At 41.2% G+C, this 19,347-nt stretch overlaps 1 protein-coding gene across 1 annotated transcript; it reads left to right on the top strand.

Annotated features, from left to right (window-relative positions):
• Positions 1–5,823: 5,823 nt before the first annotated feature.
• NIPAL1 (NIPA like domain containing 1) lies at positions 5,824–15,072 on the top strand. Its single transcript, XM_042808075.1, has 6 exons — positions 5,824–5,920; positions 9,712–9,978; positions 11,090–11,146; positions 11,598–11,688; positions 13,289–13,449; positions 13,590–15,072. The coding sequence occupies exons 1-6, from the start codon at positions 5,875–5,877 to the stop codon at positions 14,192–14,194; spliced, it is 1,227 nt and encodes a 408-aa protein (XP_042664009.1). The 5' UTR covers positions 5,824–5,874; the 3' UTR covers positions 14,195–15,072.
• The last annotated feature ends 4,275 nt before the right edge of the window (positions 15,073–19,347 follow it).

Raw genomic sequence — 19,347 nt, 5'->3', positions numbered from 1 at the left:
TCCTGCATTTGGTGCATATCTTTGTCCAAAAGGTTTAGATGACCAACTGAAGAAGGTGAGTTTATGTTGTGTCTCTCAAGCCAGTACGAACTACAAAGGAGATACATCTTTTTACTCCAGTGGAGAACAGTCAGTTTTCTTTTAAAATAATCAGTCCTGTAAAGCAACTTTTTTTTTTTTTTATGTTTTACCACAGAGTTTTTCAAAGAAGTTCTCAAATAAAGGAAGATGGGTCCTATTGGGCCAGACCAACTCCTTGCCTGACAGTGGCCAGGAACTCCCTTACCTGCAAAGAAGTTTGTAGGACAAATTCTGTGTGAGCTCAACACAGTGGTCTCAATTTTGCCTTCCTTTAAAAGCCAATTACATAGTTGTCATTAACTTCACTGACAATTACATTAGTTTAGTGTCAATATTTTTTCACGGATGTTTTTTCTTTCATTCTGTATTCCAGCAAAGTAACCTTGACTGATGGGAGAATGACCTCACTAATGGATTATTTAGTAGGCCAACTTTAATCTATTTTTGTATCTTACTTTGTCATCATCAGTAATTCTTCTCAATCCTATTAAAGCTGCCTCTAATTTCAGACACCCATAATCAAAACACTAGATACATTATACATATGTATTTATTCATAAATAAGCAGGTTTTAATGACACAACATTGCCTTTCAGCTTACTGTGTTGTAGCTGTCTACACAGATGAGTGTTTGGATTGAGACGACAGTTTTGGCAGTCTTTTTTTCTGCAAATACTGTTCTGTCTTTTCTAGTGCTGATGCGATTTCAGCAATGAATGTCATGTCGGAAGTGCTGCAGCTGAAAAGCTTCAGGTCTTCTGGCTTATTTAATACTCTTGCGTAGACTGGTGTTACAGGGAATTCGGTATCATGAAACACAGTTGACCCCAACGAGGCTTGGTGACCGTAAAACCATCAGCGCAAACAGTGTCTCCACCAGCAGGTGGTAGTGTATTTTTACTTTAGCATTAAATGGGTGCTTGATGGACAGGGAAGAAATAGAAGCAATTTAAGATGTATGTCGGTGTGTTATATTGCCATATGCACATGAGGCTGGAATTGGAAAGTACTGGACAGACTGCCAGCCTTCTGTGGACATGAGCGTTTTCAAGCACACAGGACAGCACCACACAGTGTTCTAAAAGACCATGTCAAAGCCTTTTACCAGTATCTTCCAGGTCCAGATCCTAGTTTTTTCATGTCTACTCTGAGCAAGGATTAGCACTTCTGAAACACCACTGGGCATGGCAAGCGCTGTGTCTGGCCATGCCCAGTAGTTATTTGTGTGCCCTGAGCGAAACCTGCAATGAGGCTACCCTCGTGCCACCCAGGTTGGGGTGGCTTGAGAGGTCTCTTCTCCTCCCAACCTGGAACCTGTAAGGAACAGAGGGACTGGACCACCAGAAAACCCTCTGGAAGAAACTAGAACGTCATTCAATAATACCATTGGGATAAAGAATAAGTGTGGTGGTGCCACAGGAGTGCCAGTAGCCCTGAACAGTCAGTTAAGATTTCTGTTTAGCAGAATTTTATTTCAAGCTAAAATATCAGAAAATCTTGGTAGGCTGCACAGAATAATGATGGTAAAATGTTTGCATGTACAAAGGTGATTCATCTGAGATTAATTCTACTTAAATGAAAATTATCAATATATGATACTGTCACTGGTAAGAGTGATAGAAAATGCACTGTAGTTAAAATAGGTTTGATATATCTAGCCTTGTTTGCCTTTCATTCATTGTAGTAAAGCAGGAGTTAAGGCAGCACTATCTGGGCATTTTTAAGGCAACATGTATAGGATCAAACTCTTCACAGCAAGTACAGTAATCTAATCATATTGAACTGCAATCTAGAGTCACCATTTTTTGTCTCGCTTGATAATTCCCTTACATGTTGTACCTGCAGGTCTACACTAAATCACCAGTGTCTGGGGCAGGTGGAGTTCCCATGGGCAGAGTTTCACTCTCAAATCTAGCTCAGTAGTTTTTGTGTGGCTGCATGCCAGAACCAGGTAATAAACCTGTCTGTAGGTGCCGTATAGAACAGAGCTCATGTTTGGACCCTGTCGGCTAGCAGTGACTGCAGGCAGAGAAGGGTAATGCAGAACAGGGAAGCTGAGCAATGATGACAGGACTTCAAAATGCCATAGGCAGCTTTCCTAAATAATAATGAAAAAAGGATAGATCTTGCTTCATGTCTGCACCTGGACTAGCTTCACAGTGAACAGTTTTTCTCATTGTGGTGAAACCTGTTGTCATCATCTTCAGTATTTACAATAATATAATTAAATGCTTCATAATAACACATATAAAGAACCTGATGTATAAAAAATCCTCAACAAAATTAAAGAATTTATAACAAAACCCAGATGTCACACAAACTTTAATTAATGTCATTCATGGTTGACATGGAGGCAAGATGGGTTTTATAAAGGCACAAAAATGCAGTTTCCAATGACTATTTTATTTATAAATGTAAAAGTATAAAGTTGGCTAGATATTCAGTGCTTCCATTTTTATTGAAAAGCAACAGTTAAAGTCAGTGCTTGCTTAACAGTCAGTTTCAGCAAATCTTTCATTCATTGCATAAGTAACAGAATTTTAACATAACTTATCTCTTGCATTTTCCATGTATTTAATGAAAAAAGTAAGTACAATAACCCAGAAAGGTATAGCACAGTTTCATAACATCCTTATTTCTCTTTTGGAGAAATGGGAACTGCCACAAAATTGATTTGATTTTTAGTACATGCATATTGTTACTTCATACACAAAAAGGCTGATCTGTGCTTAGCCGTAGCTGGCATAACTCCACTGAAATAAGTGGAGCTGTGCTGATTTGCATTAGCCGATGTTATCCAGGCATTTCTCTAAACTAGTCATAGGTGCCATTTCGAATGGTGAACTAGCATTTTTTTCCTCTTTATGTCAAATGATAAGATCATATATAAAGACTATTTTCTTTCCTGCTTGACATTAACATGTCATCCAAAATAAAGAAAAATATATCAATGTTGATAAATTACTTTTATGTAGTTTTTCTGCCTGGCATTGTCTCAAAGTTCTTTGAAACTAGTTGTGTATGCAAAGGACTATAAATCATCAATGAAGTATACACACATGAAGTATAACCACTCCCTTCCGTAATTATAGATTTCACATTCTTCAGTCTGTCTGTTGATGTGTAGTGTTAGCTACAAGGGTTTTGTGACTCCTTATTTTTTCTCAGAAAAAAAAAAAAAAAAAAGTTTCATAGTGTTTTCACAGTTTATTGCAGAATTAAAAACATGAAGCATGATCTATATAGAGATTTTCAAGCAAGAAACAAGTAAATGCATGGAATCATTTTGGTTGGAAAAGTCCCTTAAGATCATTCAGTCCAACTGTAAACCTGACATTGCCAAGTCCATCAGTAAACCATGTCCCTAAGCACCACATCTACACATTTTTTAAATACCTCAAAGGATGGTGACTCCACCACTTCCCTAGGCGGCCTGTTCCAATGCTTGATAACCCTTTCAGTGAATAAATTATTCATAATATCCAGTCTAATCCTCCCCTGGTGCAACTTGAGGCTAATTCCTCCTGTCTTGTCACTTGTTACCTGGGAGAAGATACTGAGACACCCACCTCGCTGCAACCTCCTTTCAGGTAGCTGTAGAGAGCGATAAGGTCTTCCCTGAGCCTCCTCTTCTCCAGACTAAACAACCCCAGTTCCCTCAGCTGCTCCTCGTAAGACCTGTGCTCTAGACCCTTCACCAGCTTCATTGCCCTTCTTTGGGCATACTCCAGCACCTCAGTGTCTTTCTTGCAGTGAAGGGCCCAAAACTGGACACGGGATTTGAGTTGCGGCCTCCCCAGTGATGAGTACAAGGGGACGATCTCTTCCCTGGTCCTGCTGGCCACACTATTTCTGATACAAGCCAGGATGTTCTCGGCCACCTTGGCCACCTGGGCACACTGCTGGCTCATACTCAGCTAGCTGTCAACCAACCTGTATCCCATATTAAATATTTTATTCCTTAATTAAAGAGTCTTTGATGTCCATGGTATGCTAAAGGAGCTGGCCTGTACAGAGGCAGAGCTGCAGAGCTGTTAACCACATTGTTTCTCAGAATCCTTGTTCTGGGTTCCACACCGCAGTGAAGCCCTGAGCAGTTGTGCCAGGGGAAGAGGTGATCTTTGGTAGCTCACCCTCTCCCACCTTCTCTGCTGCTTCCACAGGCCCTTGAGGATGTTACCACTTCCCTTCTCTGCCGATCTCCCAACTGAGTCACTTGCAATACTGACACTTCGTGCGCTTCGGTCATATTGCAGGAAGCTGGAAAAATTGACACATTTTGACAGAAACACAGGTGTGAACATGCAGAGCTGATCTGAGGGGGCACAGAGCAAAAATAGGAGTTGGGAGCAGATTGCAGATCTGTATCTGTCCATATGCGTGGTTTTATCCCATAGACATGCTTATGTTGTACAAAATGGAAGTTTGCTCCCAGATTTTCAGATTATGCTTTAAGATTTTAATTTAACTGCTTTAAATGCTATTTTAGATTGTTGTTCTTTTGTAGCAGTAACTGGTGTTTCAGAAACACTGAAGCAGAGAAGTCAAATTCTTTTTATAAAGCAGACTGGGCTCGGTTCAGGCCACCTTCCATAGAAGTTCTTATAATGTAGACATTGTAAATATGAAGTGGGTAGGTAATTAAATGCACAAAAACAAATGCAATGCTCCTGTTCTCCTAACATACAGAGTAGTGATTATGTTAAAATATAAATACAGAAATAAAATATGAGACTAAGACATTGAAACTGATCTCTTGGTTTAACCCCAGGGCTGCAAAGTCAAGGACGCCTAAGTCAGGGAAAAACAAGTTCTTTTGCTGTCACTGCCACCATATTTCACCAGCCTGCACTAGAGCTAAAACTTCAAAACCAAAGATGATTAATTAAGGTGCTGTGCTCCAAAGCATGGTTAAAACTCTGCTCGTCTCAAGCCAGCATGTCCCTGTGGAGGTGTGTTAAATTTGCAGCTCAGTTTGGCTCCAGTTTGGGAAGTTCTTGTGCGTGCTAAAGGTTCTCAGACTATCCTGGGAAGTTTGCTGGGCAACCCTAGGTTAGCAGGTAATGGTTCATTAAGCCATATGTTTTTTAAAATGTATTCCACTTACCCATGTTAAAAACAAGGGCTTAGACTTCTACCTTGAAACTACTGATTGGGCAATAACGATAATTGTTTCTTTTATGACACCCCGGAGCCTGTTCAACTACAGGGAGTCATCTCTGGGCAAGTATCGCCAGGCGCTGCCCTGGTTTTGCGTGGCGGGGGGTGGCCTGGCCGGGGGCTGCCCGCCTGCCCGCAGAGCCAGCGGCCGAAGCCAGCGCAGGCAGCCCGCCCCGCGCTTCGCGTGGTCCCACAGTCAGGCTGCTCAGTTCTCCTTCCAGGTGTGAAGGAGGAGGGAAAATGAAATCGATAGAAACTTCCAGTAGATGCAAATACTGGCGAGGTACCCCAGGAGAGAGCTCTTTCCTTCGGATTCAGCGTTCGGGTGGGGCTGCTGAAGTCCTCAGGGGAGAGAGAGCTAGCGCTTTATAACGGTTTATCCGAAGTAAAACCCTTTCGGGGTCACTCCCGGAGTCCTGCAAGCCCCTTCCCCATCAGGACGTGCCCAGAGGTGCGGCGGGGATGCCACCTCCGGCTCCGGCTGCCCGGCCGGGGCCGCGGGCGCGCCCAGGTGAGCCGGGCCGCGCCCGGGCGGGCGGAGCCGCCGCCGCCGCCACCCGCGCTGCTGCGGAGCCCCGCGGAGGAGGGAGGGGGAGCCCCGCGGAGGAGGGAGAGAGGGGGACCCCCGCAGCCATGGGGCACCGAGCGCCGCTGCCCGCCCGCCCGCCCTGCAGCACGGGTCAGTGGCTGTCAGTGCCTGCGCGGGCGCGGAGGGGGATCCGGGGGGGCGCGGAGCTGCGCGCAGTGGGCGGGTGTGGGGGGAGAGGTGGGGGGGGGGGGGGGGGATGCGCGGCAATGGGCGGAGGGGGGGGGCGCGGGGTGTGCGCGGCGCTGGGCGCCGCTGCTGGAGCCCCCCCGCGCCCGCCCCGCGACAGCGGCTGTCGCGACTCCGGCGTGCGTAAGACTTTGCTCCGTCGTGACGTCATGCAGTTGTTTCCTGAGGAGCGGGGCGATAGCGGCGGCGGGGCGGCTCCGCGCCTCTTGTCCCATGGCTGGCTCGAGTCTAAACCCTCTTTTCAGCATCTTTTGTGCGGTTTTATGAATGGGGCCGGAGCGGGGACCGAATCCTTGCTGCCTCTTCCTACATCCACTTTTGGCCCCGGTAGCCCGGCCCTGGCAAAAGCGGGCTCGGTATTTCCCGGGTGACGGAGGAGGGCATTTCATGTTCCTGCCAGATGTGAGCTGGCTCTTGAGCACAATAATAATGGTCAAATTATGTGTCTAATTAAAGCAAACAGTTTTCCCGGTGAGTTAGGACCAGCATCTTCAGTAGCAGGATCAAAGCTAAGCTGGCTGTCACTAACGAACCGCAGGGTACATTAGTCCCAGGCTTTTGCAGGACTGCAAAATGACAGCAAGTTAAACTTGCTGCATGAAGCGTGTAGTCCTGGGCTGGCTGATCTACCCGACTTGTGCTGAGAATATTTAGGTGTTTGAGAAAACATTTTTGGATTTAGCTGAATTGTAAAAACACTTCAGAAGTTACAATAGTGGCCACCTGAACTCAGACTGGTTTCCTGTTGCTATCAGCCTTGAGTCAGAGCTGAGAGAGTTTTTTTCTGCAACCAAGGGTTCTGCTAAAAGGTTCGTGTTTGTTGACATTTGGAAGTCGGAGGTGAAACTAGCTTAGCTACAGAAACTGGGTGCTGAGCAAGCCAGGCGGCCTCAGAGATTTGTCATCTTCCTCAGTCCTTCCAGGTAATCTTCAGACTGGTCACAGTGGGCAATAAAGTAGTAGTAATTTCTGGATCAGCCTCCTCTTTCCAGCTCTCAGGTGGTTCTTTGATCACTGGAGTGATATAGCACTTTACATGCAAGTGGAACAAATGACACAGGTTTTTTAAACTAGAAAAAACTCAGCACAATAAACAGAGATCACAACCATTCAAAATTACTCTCCTCAGCTGGCAGACAAAACAGGTGAATAAGCCAACATCTCTTCATAAATGTGAGCAAAGATTGCATTTCACAAAGGAGAGAAACATCCTGTGGCAGTTACTGAGTGACTTACTACAGATGGCATGATTAAATTTTCATTATTTGATATTGTAAAATCTGCTGGGGAATGGAAAACTTAAGAATTGGTAGAAAAAGTGGTAGTGGTGTCATATGGAAGGGAGTAAGTCTGCCATTCATCTCCAGCTAAATGGAAGTACACCATTCACAAAAAGGGGGAGAAGAGTGCTATCTTCTTCACTGTAGAAACCCAACATGCTGATAGAAAGCTGCCCTTACCATTGCAGGTAGCTAAAAGACCACACTTATCAGCAGTTTTTATTGTCATGCTTTCTTTTAATTAAAGGCAAGAAATGCTGCTTCTCAAATAAAGCCCAGAGTAGCTGAGTGGTGGTGGTACAACCATCACCAGTCCAGTTTAGCATCATTATAAGGTATTGAGAGCTAAGGGATTTCATTCTCTAGCAACCTCTCCACTTTTTTGCCTTGCCCTGATACATGTTAGTTAAGAGAAACATTTACGCTTAAAGGACTTCTCTGTAATTTTCTTTTGTAATTTAATAATTCTGCCAAAACTGAAGTATATGCAAAGTTTTCTTTTTCTAAGACTATGCTAATAATTCAGATTTTTAAATACTTTCAGATACAGATGCAAATTCCATTTCTTTTAAATTCTCAGATTGCAACTTCTAGTAATGATAAGATGGCAGAATACTGTCTATCCTGCATACTATGCAAAAGTAGTTTTGTGTAGATGTAGGCTCTTTAAGATCTTAATCTTCAGCTGCAGGGTATGGGCATACCCATCTTGTGGGACAATTTTTACAAAGCCTGGCTTAGCAATACAAAACAACTCCTGTTATATAGAAACTCTCTTGGCAAACCAGGACATGTGATTGCACAGCCTGAAAATCAAATAAAACTTCCTGTAGTATGTTTGTTGTACAGTATGACACAGGAAAACTGCTAGCAGATATTAATTCTAGTTCCTTACTTGTAAAGGTTGGTATCTCCCAGTGTTATTATTGTCAGCTGCAAATGAAGATATGCTGTCAAATCTCATTCCATTTTTAGTACTTTTGATATTTTAAATATTCCTTCCTAAACAGCATTAGGTGAATTCTCCAAGGCTGCTTATTGTTGATTGTGCGGTGAAGTACTTTTGACTGAACATTAATATTTCCAGAGCTTAGGTGTGAACAGAGGCACATCCTTTTCTACCAAGTCTCCCAAGTGTTTTTTTCAGCTGGGGAAAAAAAAAAAAAGTGAGTGCATTACTGATGGTGCCACTCAGCGGGATGAATCATTCATGTGTCATTTTAATTACAGGGGAAATATGAAAACCAAAATGATTTGTTGCATCCAGTGCTTTATGAATCACAATGGATTGAGCTTTTGTACTTTGTCATCAGCTGTTTCATATTTTAATGTCTTCACAATAAAACCTTTCTTTCCAAAAAAGTTGGCCTTAAAAGGTATTCCAGCCTAGATTCTCTGATCCACACCATTTGTGTGATGCAGCCTACCATGAGAAACTGTGAAACGTCTGCCTAGGTTACCATAAGCCCTGGTGCAGCATTGCTGCCTGCCCCCTGCTTCCCCATGCGAAATAAAAACCCTTTTTTGTTCTTGGAAATGCAACGCCTCTTCTTCCTTTAAAAAGCACGTCCAGGCTGATGGCCATGATGCCATTCCCACAGGCTGTCATTGTACTGATGTTGATAAGGCTTGGCTGGTGGAGAGTGTGAAGCTGCAGTCTTAGCTCAGGCTGAGGTGGCTCTGCAGCTGTGTCGCAGGGATGGCCGGAGGGACTGTCCCTTGCAGTCTGTGCTCTTCCTTCAGCTGGGGCTTGTGGAGGTTAGATGAAAATTGCTATGAGGTGTAATGAGGCCTCCACCTCAAAATTTTACGAGCGGATGAAGATCTGGCTCACATAGTCACTGAACAATTTTAACAAAACATATTAGTGCCCATGTGCAGCAAGAGTTTGCTTCCTATGTAGATTTTCTTTTCCTTCTCTTTTTTACCTGTTGTTTCCAACTCTCAGCATCAAATATAAAAGCAGAAGCCTGGAATAGTAGCAGACTTACTTTAGCAGACAAAGCCTGAAATCGTGGATTTGACTATGTTTGTGTTTTGGGTATGTGGTCTCTGCACAACACAAAAGAACCCTTTCTTGAGATTTTAGGTTAGCTTTTATGATTTCAAGTTGAATTTTACATCCAAGATAATATTTTGCTGTTTCATTCCTTGGTATTGCCCTAATCTCTTGACTGAGTCAATGTAGTGCAAAAAATATATATTTATATAAAATAAGGCACACACCTGTGAGTTACGGGGGTGGGTAATGACCTGGGGCAGCATTGTGTATGATAGGTGGGTTTTGTGAGTTATTTACATGGTCAGAAATAAGTGCTCTCAGAAGACATGGAAAGGAGTGAGAGAGCAAGGATGGGGCTCCTTCAGAGCTGTGCCTGGTTTGTGAATTACTTGCCCTCCTTTTCCTCCTCCCAGGTGCTGTGCTCTCTTTTCCTTGCCACGACTCCTGCCAAGCATGGTGCCAGATCATCAACGTGTCTGAATCACCCTCTTCTCTCCTTGCCTCTGTGGACGGGTATCTCAATGAAATGAACCAAAGCATTTCAATACCTGGTGGAAGCAAATACCGGCTCTACATTGGCTTGGCTTTGGCGATAGGTTCCAGTATCTTTATTGGTTCTAGTTTCATACTGAAGAAGAAAGGACTTTTGAAACTGGCAGACAAAGGGGTCCCCCGAGCTGGTAAGTGATGGTGCCTGCCTTGCTCCTGCTGGGGACAGAAATGCCTCTTACAATGTGGCAAAATCAATGTTCAAGACACAGATCACACATTTAAAACCATTGTAGTTCAAAACTGTCGTACTTTAACAGTGATCAGAAGTCCTGTCTTGGCTAGGGATACAAATATGGTGTTATTTCTCTGTGTGATTACAGGAACTGGGGCTTCAGAATTCCTAGGGTTATGGGGGCAGCAGTGGGTATTAAATCTAATAAATTGGTGGTATTTCCTCCCTGACAGCAGTTAGATACCAAATAAAATTCTTCATTCATCTTACCCTTCAAAATGCCTTTCTCTCTCTTTCTTCCATCTTTTTCACCCTCATTTGAGATGGAAAGTCTTAAGATGATAGCTAGGTTTAAGGTTTTTGTTGTTTTGTTTTGTTTTTTTTTTTAAAGAAAGGTAGTACAATGAGCTGTAGAAAGGGTACTTCTTGTGAAAGTTGCTACAGTTAGTACAACAATTCTTTCATCAAAGTCATCAGATGAAGAGCTAGAAAAAGACCCATTGGACTAATCTCATAACTCCCTTTGCATGGATTTAAATATATAGCATTATCAGGTTTTCTTTTGTTTGCTGTGTTTATTGGAATATATTGTTCCAGAGGATTGGGTTATTTGAAATAAATGTGTTACTGAATGTTCAATGTATTTCTATTTTATGGCAAAAAAAAATAATAATACATGCAGTGGCATTTTTATTTCTAATTTCTCTCAATTTAAATTATAAGCAGAGTCAAAATGCAGCTGACTGTGTATGAATATATTGGATCTGACTTCGGAAAGCACTGTGAAGCATTTCTTAAGCTCACCAACAATCTTCATGGACATTTTACTTTTGCTTGGAACTTTCCCTTTGGTCAAATACCATTTTTCAGAATTCCAAGCCACAAAGCAGTAGAGTGATTAATAAAAATGTCAGTCAAAATCAAACAAAATATTCTTCACATCACATCGAGATAACATGCTCTTTCAGTACTTTATATGACTAGAGGCAAATGTGAAGCTGTAGTTTAGTTTGTTAAAATAAGGTGATCTCTTTCTTCTAAGATGAGATTATTTTTTCCATTTTTAGGACAGGGTGGATATTCTTATCTGAAGGAATGGCTTTGGTGGGCTGGATTGCTTTCAAGTAAGTCACGTCTTTCCTCTCAACCTATATATAAATGCTACATAAAGCAGATTTTTTAAAAAAATAGGTTTATTCCCTGATTTTTCACACCCCTCACTTAAAAGAAATGGCTTTGCAATCACCTTTATGACAGAAGCCATTCTGATATTCCATCTCTCAAGTATTGTGTTTGGTCTTTACAGAGTAACAACCTTTTCTTTAATATCCAGTCAAAAGCAATGGGATTGAATCTGTCCAGCTTCTAGGAGTACTTAGGGGAAAAATATTTAACTTTCTTCAGCCTTTATTGTGTCTGGAGGAGATTAGATAATTTTGAAAGGAAAAAATGTATTTTTAGCATAGAAAAAACATTTTTGTTTATATCTGCTATCATACAGAATATTCATATTGATATTCCTTTTATTTCTGCCCCCCCCCACTCAACCTGATCCCAATGTTCTTTCTTCTGCAGTGGGATTGGGAGAAGCTGCAAATTTTGCTGCCTATGCCTTTGCACCTGCAACCTTAGTTACCCCCTTGGGTGCACTGAGTGTTCTCATAAGGTTAGTACAAACTGGGAGCAAACCTTGACAAATGAACCATTCACTACATGAGGGAAAAGAACTATCTTTGTCTGAAAGTAGAGAATTTTAAGAAAGCTGAAAAGCAGTATATGGAGAAAAAATGCTTTTTGTTCCTCAGTGGAAAGATCCCTTTCTTATTTGGTATTGAATCTTCTGGGTAGAGGGAATGAGAAGTCTTCTTCCAAAGACTAATATATGTGTTGCCAGCACCCTTCCACATATAACATAAAGTATTTGTTATCAATACATACCAGGTATACAGATGATGCACAGTGCTAGAAGGCTGTAATTTATCTCTTCCTGGGAACTGAAGCTTTCTTAAAAAGTCTTATCCTGTTCTCCAGTTGTGAAAAAACTTCAAAAGGCAATACAGTATTTCCCTATTAAAATGTTTTCAAGAGCATTTATTTTTTATAGGAGCATGACTTCATATTCAGTTACACTTAGTAAGCATTTGGGGTTGGTTTGGTCTTTTCCAAGTCCTTTTGGAAAAAAGGCAAAGAAAATTTAGCTTATTTAAAATCCATAGTTAAAATTTGTGGCTCTTCTGAAATATGAATGCCCTTCAAACACTCATTATTTCCAATGTATGGAGAAACAATTTCCAAATACTTAAGCACATATGTTAATACAGCTACCACAGAAGCAGAAAAGACATGAATTACACTTACAAGTGTTCTGTCATAGCAAAACCAGTGTAAGTCTGTCACCTACGGATGTGCTGGGATCAGCGTGTAGGTAGATGCAGACTTACTGGCTGCTTGGCTGCTGCTTCGCAAAACAGCCTGAATTTGAATGCCGCTTTCTTTGATGTGGATAGCAATCTTTCCAATTTTCCCAAAACAGAGAGGTCATGAGAACTTCATGTCAGTGAGCTCATTACCCTTGTGCAAAAATATAGCTGCAATGTGATCAGTGGGCTGAAAAACTATTTGTGAGCGTGTCCACACACCATTAAGCCTGTGTCTGTGCCTACCGTTGTGCTCTGGCTGGTGATTGTGTGCCCCCTGAGATGGCCTCATTTGGGCCATGTTATTATCCTTTAGGTTAAATCTTTAACTCCCTGGAGAGCCTGGGGTTCCTCTTAGAAGGCGAAGACATGCCTTTTCTGTGTTTTTGGGGGAGTCCTGGCAAGTCAGGCAGAACCTGTGCCTGGGTGGGAAAGGCTATTGAGCGATGAGGAACAGTTTCCAAAACTTGTGTGCATTGGTTCTAATGGGGAATTAAATGGTTTAAACCATTTTTGGAAGAAAAAAAAACAGCTCGTGTAGTCGGTCTACACGTGTGTGTGAGTGCATACCCTTGGACCAGGCAATTGAGAAGTTCATTGAGCAATTTGGACCCTTTACAACCTGGAGGGGAGCCATCAGAGTTCCTAACCCCCACTATAAACCTGACCTGACCTTCTTGGTCCTGACCAACCTTCTTGCAAAACTCCTTAAGATTTAATTATTTCAGGCTGGTTTCCCTTATATTCAAATTCAAAAGAGGTTTTGAATTACTGTCATGTTACAGACAGATTTAGAATGTCTCGCATGGCTGGTGGAACTGAACATTTTATTTCTATTTTGCCAAACAGTGCTATATTGTCATCCTATTTTTTAAATGAGAAACTGAATATTCATGGAAAGCTGGGCTGTGTACTGAGCATTTTGGGATCAACAGTTATGGTTATTCATGCCCCTGAGGAGGAGGAGGTCACCTCACTAGATGAGATGGAAAGAAAGCTGCAAGATCCAGGTCTGTATGTAGTCGCAATGAATTTGTGCTACAGTTCATAGAGAAGTGTTCAGGACACGGAGTAACTTTTAGCATGTACTTGGATGTTGTATGGTATTTTCTCTCATGTGCATTACTCTTCCCTTTCCTCTATCTTACAGTGTTTGTCACGTTTGCTGTTCTCCTAACAGTTGTTGCCCTCGTGCTGATTTTTATAGTGGCTCCAAGAAGAGGTCAGACAAATATACTGATCTACATTTTAATTTGCTCACTCATTGGTGCCTTCTCTGTCTCATCTGTGAAAGGCCTAGGCATTGCCATTAAACAAATGCTGGAGCAGAAGCCAGTTTATCGACATCCATTGGTATACATTTTGGTGGGCATTTTGGTGCTCTCAGTCAGCACTCAGATCAGCTATCTGAACAAAGCGTTGGACGTGTTCAATACATCTCTGGTGACACCTATATATTATGTGTGTTTTACCACGACGGTTGTGACATGCTCCATCATCCTGTTCAAGGAGTGGAGTAGTATGGACCCGGGTGATATCATTGGAACCCTGAGTGGATTCTGCAGTATCATCATTGGCATTTTTCTGTTGCATGCTTTCAAAAATACTAACATCACCTGGAGTCAGTTGATGTCCACTGTTGCCAAAGAACCATCATTACCACATCGTGAATACGAAACCTGTCACACTTTACTAGAGAGCATGGAAAACCCAGCTTTGGCATATGAGGAGGACAATGTTTTATTCAGTCAATGAAACTGTCAAGTGATGTTCCATCACTGAAGTGTCATGAATTGCAGACTCAGTCCACCTGTGTCTACCAGAATGCTCTTCTTTTCTGCAATCCTCTGGAAAACCATCTGTAAGGCCGGTTAAGTATGGGCCACTCCCCTCTGTGCCAGCTGTTGGTAGTAATGAATGAAAATGTTCAATAATTAACATGACAGGCAGAAACCTGATGGTGACTGTAAGTTAGGCAATGGGAAAACCTTGTCCTTTTTTTATGCAGCATCTTCTATTGGAGAATTTTAGCAGAAAAGAATGGCCTTTGTAAACTATGCTTGTAAGCTATGCTTTGTAAGCTATGCTTACAAAGAACAATTTTCTCATCATGGTAAAAGATAATCCTTGCTGAAGTGATGAATACTCTGCTATTATCTTAGTGATGGCCTTGATATTTCAGGCTCTCTTTATTTTTTTATAATTTCTTGCCAGGCAAACTTGTAGATATTCTACGTGAAGGATATTAATTGGAGATACAATACGAAGAAAACAGTGCTTAACCCTTTTAGCTTTTAATATAAAATTTTATGCAAGACTTTTTCACCTGTGACCATCTACCAATGAACCTTGAATAGATATCACCAAAACAATTTATGAAATACGGTTCTTGGTAACCAGTCTACTTCAGAATCCATTTTTTGACAGCAAAGTCTTAGCTCTTCTACCCAAGGCATCCTGAATGGATTGCAAATCCCTGAATGTGCATGTAACTTTTAATTCAAAACTATGACCAAGTTACATTTTAAGAAAAAACAAATTCATTAGAGGCCTGAAAACAATTGCTATTGGCTTAAAAAAATAACATAAAATGAAAGAATAAAGTATTCAAAGGCAGATTGTCGTGGTTTGAGCCTGGTTGGCAACCAACCCCCGCAGCTGGTCACCCTCCCTTCCCCCTCCCCACCTGGGAATGGGGGAGGGAATTAGAGGGGTGAAGGGAGACTCGCAGGCTGAAATAGGAACAGTTTAATAATGGCAATAAAACGAGAACAATGATGATGATAGGAAAAAAAAAATATAAACAGGCAATGCACAACATAATTGCTCACCACCCGCTGACCGATACCCAGCCCGTTCCCGGCTGGCGACCCTGAGATACCAAGATCCCACAATCACAATCCCGGAAGCGAGAGAGACCCTTCCCAACTGCCCCTCCTCTATATAGTGAGCATGACGTTCCATGATATGGAATATTTCACTGGCCAGTTAGGGTCAGGTGCTCTGTCCATGCTCCCTCCCTGCTCCCTGTGCCCTGGCGCACGGGCAGAACATGAGGAGTCGGAGAGTCCTTGAAGTCTCGGTAGCAGCTGAAAACATCAGTGTGCTATCAGCATTCTTCTCATACCAAACCCAAAGCTAAATCTAAAACACAGCACTCATCTAGTCCCTGAAAAGGAATATTAACTCTATTTCAGCCCAAACCAGGACACAGATGAAAACCAGAATGTGCATTTAAGAATTTCCTCTGTTTTATACTACTTTGAGGCTTAAGAAGGGACTTATTTTCATGCTTCTTCCTAGTATTGCTGTTTATTAATCAAAACCCATTTAAGCTTTTCAAAATTTTTTCTCATTTCCAGAAAGTTATCAGTGTTTCTTAATAGCAAAATAGTCCTGTTATTTTATTTTCTGTTATAAAAAGCAAAATCCATTTCCAACCTGTGTGTTATTTCCACAAATGCTAGGTAAACGAATGGTTGTGAACAAGGCTTGAGAAACATCAAAACATTTTTTGTTTTAGTTTGGCCTTTTCATCTTTTCTAAAAATGAATAATCACCTCTATTAGATGTTTTAGCTGTTAATCTACAGTAGGCCTTGAAGATTGGTATCTGTACCACAGTATGCTCCTCCGTTGTGGTCACTGATCTTTATCTGACAAAATCAGTTTGCACAGTCAATGGTTTACTCATTACAATCCCCTTTCTTGACATTTTGTGAGCAAGAAAGTAGCCTTAGCAATCAGATGTGTGGGTCACAACGAGGTCATCAGAAAAGTAGGATTTCCAATTCTTGGGGTTTTAAGTGTGAGTCCAGAACCTTTGCCAGAGGATGCTAACATTTCAGCAATTAAAAACTGATTTTAATCAGCTGAGATTTATATGCCAAGTAGAACCTCCTCATGAAGTAGACTGTGCATTCTCTCACCTTCAAAGAGTGTAGTAAAAGTAGACACTTCAGATGGATAGCAGATTGTTCTGTGAAAGAAAGCTCATAATTTGTAAGAACAGAAGGGTTGCTGCTGATATTTCATGCACATTTGTGTTGTGCACAGTTTCAGTACTTCCTTTTTGAAAGACATTCATGAAACATCTCACAATTGTTTTTAATGATGCTTTAGAAGCTATCAAAAATTAGAAAATAATGCTAGGGATACTAGATTAAAGTTATTTCTAAATTCCAACTCCTGGCAGTCAATTAACTTGTACCAAGCAAAAAATCTGTGTTTTCTACTGGACCTACATATCTGCTTTTATAAATAAATAACTTCTACTAGGAAGGTAATGTTATTTTATTGCAATGTCAGAAAACCAAGTTAATGCTTATTTTCATGGGGTACAGAAAGTTTATCATGTTAAGTAGTAAATTATTGATCATCTTTTTGTATAAAAAACCCATTTACTATAAGAGATGTTATTTTTGAAAATGTTTATATTTAGTTATTAATTTGGAAAAATTTTATTTTTAGTGAAATTATGCTAATATTTCCCTTGTAATAAATTATTCATGGATTATGTACTCAATGCGTTTTAAACAAGGGATAAAAAGAAGCGTAATTCATATTTCTAGTAAGCATTTAATCACTATCTGATAGATCCAAAGAGAATAATCTGCGTGATAGCAGCTGGTCTTATGCACACATAAGTGGATTCTAGATGAAGAAGGTCTGGCTGATGTCCTTGCAGTTCATGTGCATCTGACCTGATCATGGACCTCTTTTAATAACTTTGAGTTTTACTAGTTTTTCTGATAGGAAAGAAATTTTTTCACTCCCCTAGAAAAGCCATATGTGAAACTACTATATATTCACCTTGAGCTAAAATGTCTCTAATGTTATGATGGAACTGGAGGGAAGAGTAGGGGCAGATCAAGAGGTTTTAGCTTCTCTTAGAAATTACTTGGTTTGTCCAGATGTGTTGTTTTTATCCTGGTGTTCTGTAGAAGACATGAGCAAAAGACATTTAATGCTGATGATTAGTAGTCAACAGACATGGATTTTGAGGGTCAAAAATACTGGGCAAATGGAAATGCCTTTCCTTCGAAACTAGGGAAGAAAACTCAAAGCTGTTGTATTAGGGATCCCTCTCTCATGGCCAGTCTCAATTGAGAATATTTCAGTGAGTTGTCAGGTTTTCCAGGCAGTGAAATGAAGGATACTATCTAAAGTAATTTGAAGTGTTTTGGAAAATAGCATGAATGGTTAAGAACCAGAACAAAGACAATCTCAGAGGCAATACATTACTAACCAAATTATGGCTTTTAAATGCTGATACAAAGCAAATCTTGGCAGCTTCTCATTACTAGCATACCTCAGGACAAATTAATGGGCAATTAAATTCATTACATAGCTGCACGCACTAAATGCAGGTAGGTCAATAAGACTTGGATAGGTTAAATAACCTGCAGGGAGTTTGGAAGGAAGTACATGGGTTATTAGTTTCTACAGAAACTTGTTCTACCATCTTCCTTTACCTGCCTTCCCAGCCACACCTAAAACAGCCATGCTATAAAAAATTTTCATCCCAAAGAGTACTGGTTCAGAACTTCAACCTCTTTATTCATCATGGTTGCATCCTGGAGGTCTATGGGGAATTATATAATTCTAGCAAACGCCCTTGTCTTGCTGTTTAAATTCCAGGAAAACAAAACTGGCAAGTGTGTTTGTTACAAAACACTCTTTTAGCAGAGCAGGTTTGGCATAGCTGACTCCTTTCTGTCAGTTTTTAAATGGTGCTGAGGTTCAGAACGGTACAGGGAAGCTGAGCAGGAGGTGGGGTGGGGAGGTGTTGATGATGTGCCTTAGTGTGTCTGCAGGGCCCCCTGTTTGTGAAACCTCATAGAGGCAGGGGGGGAAATGTTGGTTTGAAAAGCAAAAGGCACTGGAGCCAAATGTCATGAGAGCTGTATGCACAGTAATTGATCTGCATTGCTCATCAGGAGTACTTTTGACTGAGGGAAGTCATTTCACTTTCTGAAAATACATTCCAGTTCATCATCAATGTGGATTTTTGTAGAAAAGAGATCTATCCTAAGCATCTGGTGCACAGAAGTTGGAAATTCTGCCTTTTATCCTCCCATTCATAATACTGACTTGCTGTAAATTTTCTGATGTTTGAGCAGGAAATATCAGCTGAAATTTTACAAATGCTGACCACTCATACAGCCTTGGAACAGAAATTCTGTGTGGAATGTGAGCTCTTCCAGCTCTCTCTTGTATCACACAAAGGTTTTATAAAAAACAGCTAAGCCATCCATTTGCCCACATGTGCCTCTTTATGGTCAGTAACATGGGTGGCATTCACTGTTCACTCATAGAAATACTTGAATTTTTGCCTGATTGAATATGGTTAGAGTTTCAGCTAAGCTCAGAGACGGCATGAGGACTAAGGTGGCCTACTTAGGCTTTATTTATAGGCGTAGCTGTTCCGGTAAGTAAATACACTGTAGATACCTGACCTTTGTCCCGTAGACCTTTCTCATTGCTGATTAAGCACTGGTTTCACTGACTCTGAAGCACGTTTTAGTGCTTTTTCATGTATTTACTGTCAGCCTGGTGCAAGCAGCTGTTAAGTTTATCTACACCAAAGCGTTAGTGACAGCCTACTCACAATTTTCCCAAAGCAGTCGACAGAGATTATATTGGGAAGTTGAAGCCTGGTAGGCAAGCATTATTGGTTCTGTGTATTAGACCAGCACGTTTCAAGGCTGGATGCATATTCACCATGGGACAACTCAGTGAAACAGGTGTGATCAGGGTGCTTTGAGTACATAAACCTAATGGAGCTGCTGTTTTCTGCATGGTACTGTACTTTATTACATATTAACTTGCAGTAATAAATGTGGCAAAACCAGTTTTACAAGAGCTATTAGAAATTATGCCTCATACATTATTCAAAGTCCCCAGGTA

Source organism: Tyto alba, unplaced genomic scaffold, assembly GCF_018691265.1.
Source record: "Tyto alba isolate M040663 unplaced genomic scaffold, T.alba_DEE_v4.0 Super-Scaffold_6, whole genome shotgun sequence".
Taxonomy (NCBI): domain Eukaryota; kingdom Metazoa; phylum Chordata; class Aves; order Strigiformes; family Tytonidae; genus Tyto; species Tyto alba.
The sequence above is the reverse complement of the archived record's forward strand: the minus strand, read 5'-3'. Positions and strand labels throughout refer to the sequence as shown.